This window comes from Sinocyclocheilus rhinocerous, unplaced genomic scaffold (genome assembly GCF_001515625.1).
Source record: "Sinocyclocheilus rhinocerous isolate Xijiao unplaced genomic scaffold, SAMN03320098_v1.1 scaffold275, whole genome shotgun sequence".
NCBI classification, from domain to species: domain Eukaryota; kingdom Metazoa; phylum Chordata; class Actinopteri; order Cypriniformes; family Cyprinidae; genus Sinocyclocheilus; species Sinocyclocheilus rhinocerous.
Window position 1 is genome coordinate 740425 of NW_015659967.1, and position 8726 is coordinate 749150.

Below are 8726 nucleotides of genomic sequence, written 5' to 3' on the forward strand. Positions count from 1 at the left end.
ACACATATATTATGCAAACAAAAACTTTTATTTTGTATGCGATTAATCGCGATTAATAGTTTGACAGCACTAATATATATATATATATAGTTACAGTTACTGTAACTGTATAAGTTACAGTTAAGATTAAATATTGATGAATAAAATTTCCTCTTAACATGGTCATAATGCTATGATGCATGCATGTCTATAATGTAAAAATAACCACTAACTTTATAATGAAAATTTGGTTTCAATTGTTCATATATTTTTTTTTTGTACATTTAGAATACATTTGAATACAATTAATGAAAACTGATTTGCTTTTAATAAAGCAATAAGCCCCAAGAAGCCGTGGTTTACAGTGAATTTATAACAGCTAAGGGGCGTTGTTGTATAACAGCTAAAACCCCCTTAGCTGTTATAAATTCACTGTAAACCACGGCTTCACGGGGCTTATTGCTTTTATAAAACGGTTCCGTGTAAATAAAACAGAGCAAATAAAGTATAATGTAATGTAGTTCCTCAGAAACAGTTGTGGTTGCAACAAAGTGGTTGCCGAGCAACACAGAAGTAAACAAAGGTGTATGTTTGTAGAGTAATTTACAACAGCTTTGAACGCGGCTCAACCAATCAGAATCAAGGACCGGAACTATCCGTTTTACAAGAAACCATTTCTACTCATAATTCACACAAATTCATGTATATGCACAGTTAGGAAATGTGACCCAGTGTTTTCTTATTTACCCATTTGTATTTTTATTTCAAATGTGCTTTCATTCAGGATCAGAAATCAAATCTTTATTTTAGAGAAACTCTTTCTAGTTGCTTCTGCCCGATGTTTGAATCTCATTCATTTCAGGAAATGAAAACCTTAACCAAGCAATAAGTGATGTGAGGAGTGTGTACATCTATGAGAACCAGCGCTGGAACCCAATGGCAGGATACACAGACAAGTGCGTGTCATTTCCCTGAGCTCTGCTGCTTGTTTACTGTACCTGCTGTAAACGCTCCGTGTCTGCTGTGGTCCTCAGGGGTCTTCCCACAGATCGTTACATGTGGAGCGATGCTTCAGGTCTGAGAGAGTGTACCAAAGACAACACCAGCCCTCCCTCACCGCAGTGGACATGGGTACAACAGCACACTCGCAAAAAGATTGCATTCTTGAGCAGCCTGTAGTATTTCTAGTGCACTGTACCATTTGGAGTATTGTATCGATTAGTTATTGTCTGTGACTGATATCTGCATCTCACTCTCACAGGTTTCTGATTGGGCTGTTGACTACGGTGTCCCAGGAGGGACAGATAAAGAGGGCTGGCAGTATGCTGCAGATTTCCCAGTGTATGTTGACTTTAAACCTATTAATAGAACAGTAACTAGACATTTCAATCTCAAGCTAATATATGTTTTATGTTCATTCAGGACGTTTCATGGTTATAAGACGATGAAGGACTTTGTGCGACGCAGGCGGTGGGCTAGGTTAGTTCACATTTTTGCTGCTTTTGAATACCCTGATTCTTTGATAAGATACATTTACACAAGTTTTTGTTAGCAAAAACATTGTTTCTCTCTAGTTTGGGGCAAAAAAACTTTAACAGAGGCCCCTTTATATAAGAAAAGCTATATAAGAGTGTTTGTCACAGGAAGTGTAAGATCGGCCTTACTGGCCCGTGGCAGAAGGTTCCTCCGATCGCTCTGACTGACGTCACCGTCTTGCCGTGTCTGGCCCAGTGCAGTCTGGAGCAGGTTCCTGTGTGGGCCATCAGTGAGAAGGGAGATGTGCTGTGCCGCCTGGGAGTCACCGCCAACAACCCGGCTGTGAGAACTAAACCGTGTCACTATCCTGCACCCACCCTCACAAAACAGGGCCACGTGATCTCCAAAATTTCATTTCAGTTGAAAAGTCGAGAGGAAATCATCTTTTCTCACCTCACGCCCAAAGTAAACGCCACAGACACTGAGAAACCACCAAAGGAAGACACATCCCGAATGGGTTAAAGGTGGGGTAAGCGATTTCTGGTAGCCAGTGTTGACATTTGAAATCGTCCAGTGTAGACAGACTTTAGCTGATGTGGCGCGACACGACAACTGTCGGGTCCGGTGTAGACACGGTGTAACGGTTGCCTGTTACATCCTACAGTACATAAACTTTCACTTACCACATAAACAGAGTAAGGAGAGATGACTGAGGACGATGGTGAATGATTTGCAGAATCTTGTAAATCTCTGTCAAATGTGTGGCAAGTACTGCCGCTCAGAAAAGTAACGTCTGGTTCTATCAGACAGTTTCAGTGTACCTTAGACATAAATAACGCATAACTGAAAAAATATTAATATCCCATGACATGGAAATTTAAAGTCAGTGCAAGTTGGAATTAATTACACCCCTTCACACCACATTATTTGTCATATTTTTTATATATAATTGTCCTCATTTGTAAGTCGCTTTGGATAAAAGCGTCTGCTAAATGACTAAATAAATTAAATATACAGCCAATATGTTTGTACTTTGTTTAAATATAGAGTATGACATGACCAATCCAAATGTAAATATGTATTAGCAATGTATTGAAAAATACTGATGATGTCATTTCCTCAAATATAATGTCAAATAGAACAAAAAATATACAAATTAATATTGATACACATAAAACATTTTTATTCAGCAAGAACACATTAAATTGACATTAAATCTATTCATCAAAGAATCCTGAAAAATATGCATCACAGTTTCCACATAAGCATTAAGCAGCACAATTGTTTTGAACATTGATAATAATCTGAAATGTTTCTTGAGCAGCAAATCAGCTTATAAGAACACTTCAGTGACACTGAAGACTGGAGAAATTATGTTGAAAATTCAGCTTTATCATAAAGGAATAAATTACATTTTAAAAACCTTTAAAGGGTAGTATGTATGACTTAGGGGGAGGGACATTATCATTTTGGAGAGCATTTAACGGGGCATATGAAGTGAATATATAGCATATATCGTTGACTTCAGAAGCTATTAGACACAAATCCCTTGTATTGACTTCTTGGGGTTTTTATTTATCATTTTCCTCAGAATGAATATCCTCCTCTCGTCTGTTCTTATATTGAGTTAGTGCGCATTTTTAGGCCCTTTGCTGTTCTCATTGTACATGCTGCACAACTCTGTATGCTGAAAGCTTTTGCTTCCTCTTTTCACTATTATTTCATCCTGCATTTCTGTTATAGCATTAATCTTTCCTTTACCCACTTTCTTTGGGAAAATGCCCACATACACCCCCGTCCAACTACCCAAATATAAATAATAATGTTTCCTAGGTTTTATTGCTTTGATTGTTATGAAACTGGAAAGTGGTCGTAATGTATCTGTCCAGGTTTGGATAATCGCTGATAAAGTGCCAGGTTATCCATCAGAGAGCTCAGGAACGGTGTGCCACAGACTGGGAGTGAAGCCCATGCAGTCCAAAGGCCTCAGCTGGGACTTTGGCATTGGGGTGAGTTTTTCCACATTAAGTCTAATGCTGAATTGTGCCTTCCTCCAAAAAAAAAAAAAAGGTTTAGAAAGCTAACTGATTTGATTGTCATACAAAGAAATTGACCTAGCTTCCAAATTTAAATAGAGCATAATTTCAGTACAATATTCTACATTCAGGTTAAAGATGCATTTTTGTTTTTAAATCTTGTAATTAGTATCAACAGATCTTTACTCTGAGAGTCATTTCTTCAACTAATGCACTAAAACAGGGTAGATGGGAGCACCTGTCTGTGAGAGGGAACTCTATAGAGGCCCAGCGTATGGCACCTCGCAGTCCAATGCCCAGCCGCACACAGAGTCAGGTGAACGGGAATGTTGTGGGCTGCTAGATATAGTGCCCACCTACCACCATCATCATCACCACCTTCATCATGCTTTACGGCATTTCCCAGTTTGCTGTTCTTTACACCCTTCCTGTCTCTGTGTCCTGTGCCCTTCCAACCAAATGTGATTATTTATTTTTGATTCCACTTGCCTGAACAACAAACATCACTTTTCTGGGTGTGACGTTTGATTACTGTATGTGTATGATTTGAATCACCCGATCCACTAATGTCTCTTTGTTTTAAGCATGTTATGTTATTTCTTGTTGCTGTATTTGTTTCTGTAATGAGTAGAAGACCATTTTATGTTATTGGTTTGATTATATTATTCGAAAATGATTTTATTTCAGTCCGCTTGCATTGTCAGAGACACAACTTTCCTACTGTGATCTAACCACTGACATGCTGGGGGGGTTTTTTCCCAATAAAGATCTGTTAAAAAGCACCAGCTTGTTTTCATTTGTGAGTTTAAGAAAATATATTTCTATGAATTTCTGCGGAATTGCAAAAATACACAAAAAAAAAAAGGGTTTCTAAAAACCTGTTCTTGATCTGACGGTTCTACCCCAAACACACACCAATGCTTGCTCCTGTAAATGAAAGTATCTGTGAAACATGCATGACAAAAGATTAAAACAAGACATAGAAGTTCATTGTCATTTAATTCCATAATAAACAAGAGCAATTAATTATAAACCATTCCTTCAATGACACTAGACATGATCATCATCATCAATATGAAGTAAAAATATCACCATTTTTTAAAATTTACAAGTTATAAGGACATGATGACCTGCATTTCCCCATTTAATTCATCATTAATTTGTCTTTTTCGATCACTTCGGTCACATTTTAGCTTTAAATTACAAAATCAGTCATCATATCGTTCCCAATTTACAGACAAAATTAAACATTTATATACAGGAGAACAATTCAACATTAAGTTACACTTTAAAGATGTGCAAGATTAAGCAAAGTATACTGTAGAATAAAACCAAAGAATTTCCTATCATAAAATTTCAAGTTGAACTGAAATCGAGTGCTGGTAATACAGATAGTCAACAGGTCTAAAACACAGAGATCACTGTACTGAATTACAAGGGGATGTAGACGATATGCACCCGATTATTCCAGCGATAACCTCTACAAATAATCAGCGTCCCAATTTATGCAACATCATTTTAAGTATATCATACCAAAATCAACGTTCTTCCAGACTGAACCAAGGAAATATTCAATGATGTTGAACGTTCTTCGTGCCGATTGTGTAGTTTCACCTCGATTTGATTTCTACTATATACATTAGTTTATCTCTGTCACTGTCAACCCAAAGCATCACGAGCAGCAAGATTGGCAAATATAAATGATGTATGCGACCTATGACGATTACCTTTCAGGTCCAATGAATAATACATGCGCACCAAAAAAAAAGAGGGAAAACTAAATCATTTCCCATCCCTTGAGTGTTCGCAAGCTGCTCTTTAATGTTAACACAAGGGAATCAGAACTTTATGGAGGTTCTTTGATTTTTTTCTTTTCTTTAAATAGTATTTCTACTCAATGCTACAAGCAGCCATTGCCTTTGGAAGTTCTGCTAGCTATCTAGTCTCTCTGACCACCAAAGCTTTCATAATTACTCACTGAACATGTAGTTCAATCTACCGCCAACAATGATGATGAATCTCACAAAGAGTGTCTGGGCCACATTTCTACCCAAAATTTCTTTAAGCGAAATACAAGTTCCTGTTACTTTCTTTTGATTTTGGGGTGAAATATGACCTGGATATGTTCTAGATCCCCTTTGCACTGAATAAAAAACACAAGGCAAACCTGAACTGAAGTTCATTTCGGATGAAGGGCGTCCTCAAGTGGGATGAGAGGGGGTGTGAGGCACTGCGATGGCCCATGCACTATACAGCTAAAAGCCCTGATGCGCAGCACTCCGTGTATTCCTCATGAACAGACTGCAACGACAAAGAATGCTCACTACGTTAGACTTAGCATCTCATAGTCAAAACTCTCCAGCTGCCCGTATCCTGACTTCTACATCTTTTAATACAAAACATGTCACTGAAACTACGCTAGTTGTTGCTTGGGTGAAAGTGGCTTGTAAGTAGTCCAAACACTGTACAAAAATATCTGTGGAGACCCCTGTTGCTTCTATTGGACATCAAATCCATTACACGATCATATAAATAAGCTCGTCACGCTAGATTTCACATAAAAAATGAAATAAAATCCAGTGTGTTAAAATAAAAGGCAAGTATTATACGATTCCAATTGCACAACTGAGTTTCGAGTCTATTGGCTCATTAGTGTTTAACAGAAAGTCCTCTGGTTGAGTGATACATTTCATCTTTATCCTTCTGACGTAAAATGTGGACACTATGAAGAACTGCAAATGAGCAAAAGAAAAAAAGTGAGGCAGGGCATTTAGGAAGTGCGCAAAAGTTTCTGAAAGCATATGTGAAGCAAGGTTCCTCCAAATTGCACTGAAGAAAAACATAGCAAATCATAGTTTATGGAAAACCAGACGACTGTGCAGAAAACAGGTTGCCATCAGCTCAGTCTCTGCAGGCCCCTTCATATCCCCAAATAAATACCAATGCTGAGAAGCAATCAAAGCCTTCAAATCAAATACATCCGCGACATATCTCCAATATTTATGCGTGTCTGATAGATTGTTTAATCTTTCTCTCCGTCTTCACTGCTTCCTGAGAAAGAAAACGAGAAACAAGATTGAGAGTTCAGATTCTTGAGGTCCCACTCTGTTTGTGTGTGGATGTTGGTGCTGAACTTACCCCCTTGCTCAATGTCAGAGTCTGTGAGGTGGGTGAGGGAGAAGCTGGCGATGCTGGCTGGGGAGATGGAGAAGCGCGAGTAGTTGGAGGGACTGTTCCAGCTCTGCTCCAGGGTGCGGTTCGCAGGGGGTGGTGAGAAATACTTAGAAGCCGCCGAGGTCCCACTGGGCCTACTGGCAGAATGATCACTGGCTGCCTTTGAAAGGAAATTGGGCTCTGGAGATGGGAAGTCATCGTCCCACTCAAATGCACCACCTGGGAAATAAATCAAAAGGTTTAAAGGCTTAGTATTCAGCCTGAAGTTCACAAGCCATCCTTTGATGGCAGCGTTGAGAGGAAAAGTGCAAAACATTCTGTACGCCTTAGACTAGAGACTGTTTTTAAATGTAGCTCTTTGGTTCCGGATTGGCCTTAGGATAAGTACCATTGGTTTATAGGGTTTACAGTAAAAATACAGAGCAGTGGTTTTCATCCCTGATCATGGAGTATCCCAAACACGCATATTAATCACACCTGACTGAACTCATCAGCTTGTTAGTACAGACTCCAAGACCTGAAATGGGTGTGCCAGGTAATGGAGATATCCAAAAAGTGTAATGTTGGCAGTACTCCAGTACAACAGTTGGGCAACACTGACTTATGCTGGCTGCACACTAGAGGATTTTAAGGCCGATTTTAAGCCCGGTTTGCATTTCTGAAAGATCGGGGGGCGTGGCCCAATTTGAGGCTTGTCGCAAAATATTTTGGGGCCAAAAAAAATCCTCTATTGTGTGTTGTCATTACGATTATTTAACTGCTCCCGATCGAGACGGAGCGTCGCCGAACTCAAAACGTAAACATCAAACATGTTTGATATTTCCGACTCTTGATCTGGCTGCCTCTGACGTGATACCCGCGATAGCCAATGAGAGTGAGCAAGCGTCACTTACTGGATGTTGCGTGCTTCTATAGCTGAAACTTGGCAGCCACAAAAATGCCAAAAAAGCAGAATACATCGCCCATATTCTTTGTTATACTTTGTTTTTCACTGTTGTTCGCTGCCATCGCCGATTGTTCTCCATTTGTTTATCTTCTCTAGTCACGTTTGATATTGCGAGTCTCCGTGAGATCACGTGTCACTGTGAAATCGTTCCTACAATCATCAAGTGCGTGGTCTCGCGGTCTGCTGGAATCGTCTAGTGTGCGCGTTCAGAGGAAGGCTAACAATCGGTTGAAACTGTCTTCATGTCTGTGGTCTCCCATGGTTTTAAAATCATTTAGGATTTGAAAATCGTCTAGTGTGCAGCCAGCTTTAGGGGCAGTTTACACAAGCCGTTTTTAACTAAAAATGGAAAACTACACGTTTTGGCCATTCATTTATACAACAACAGTGTTTTGGGGGCCTGAAAATACAAACATTTGAAAACTAGAAAAAAGGCAAGTTTGAAAGCGCATGTTTTTAAAAATTATAGTCTGTGTAAACTAAAAAAAACTTTGTACAACTACAACTGGGTCAATATCACTGTAGGGTGCCTTTTGATGTCCTGTACATAAATAACTCATCGAAGTTGAATAAATGTTTAATTGTCATATTTTGTCATGCTTTGTGTGTTCTGCTTTACATGTCCACCCCGTCATGTGCTGGTCCACCCTGTCATCTTGATATTTAATTTTACAATAATATTTTAAATAATAATTCAATCATATCTATATAATCCAGTGTGTTCAATAGCTAGGTGTAGGGGCAATAACATGCAAACAAAAAAACTGCATCCAAATATCACAGTTTTCTCCAAATAAGAAAAAATACATGTGCAAATTGTATGAGTTTCTTTAAAAACACGTTTTACATCAAATCTTTTATGCATTTATAATTTGAAAGCAAACAAATAACCCTCTTTACGAAAGGGACATCCTACCTTTCAGAAAATATAATTTGCATCTTAATTTTGCAATGAAAACGTATTTAACAGTAATATATATGTCCATGACAGGGTGGACATATCTTATGGTTTATGCTTCGAATAATGGCCCATAATTATCTAAAAAAATAAATGTGTGGGAGCTTAGCTAATATGTTTCTATAGTACTTGAGTGTCTACTATTTATGACATGACA

The 8726-nt window shown here is 38.6% G+C and overlaps 2 protein-coding genes and 1 long non-coding RNA gene across 3 annotated transcripts in view; 2 read left to right on the forward strand and 1 right to left on the reverse strand.

Moving 5' to 3' along the window:
- The window catches only part of LOC107724727 (tectonin beta-propeller repeat-containing protein 1-like), a 21476-nt gene extending 19499 nt beyond the window's left edge, over positions 1-1977 (forward strand). Inside the window, exons 15-19 of the mRNA XM_016533752.1 lie at positions 842-935; positions 1014-1110; positions 1241-1320; positions 1402-1458; positions 1623-1977. Of these exons, the coding sequence (XP_016389238.1) occupies positions 842-935; positions 1014-1110; positions 1241-1320; positions 1402-1458; positions 1623-1977 (683 nt within the window). The remainder of the gene's footprint in view (positions 1-841; positions 936-1013; positions 1111-1240; positions 1321-1401; positions 1459-1622) is intronic.
- Positions 1978-3239: 1262 nt separating this feature from the next.
- LOC107724743 (tectonin beta-propeller repeat-containing protein 1-like) lies at positions 3240-4328 on the forward strand. The gene is made up of 2 exons (XM_016533772.1): positions 3240-3464; positions 3715-4328. The coding sequence occupies exons 1-2, from the start codon at positions 3309-3311 to the stop codon at positions 3832-3834; spliced, it is 276 nt and encodes a 91-aa protein (XP_016389258.1). The 5' UTR covers positions 3240-3308; the 3' UTR covers positions 3835-4328.
- A 1413-nt stretch (positions 4329-5741) lies between these two features.
- On the reverse strand, positions 5742-6903 carry LOC107724735 (uncharacterized). The gene is made up of 2 exons (XR_001638046.1): positions 6630-6903; positions 5742-6542 (listed from the first exon to the last, which is right to left on the reverse strand). It is a non-coding gene; the product is annotated as an uncharacterized LOC107724735 (long non-coding RNA).
- Positions 6904-8726: the final 1823 nt, after the last annotated feature.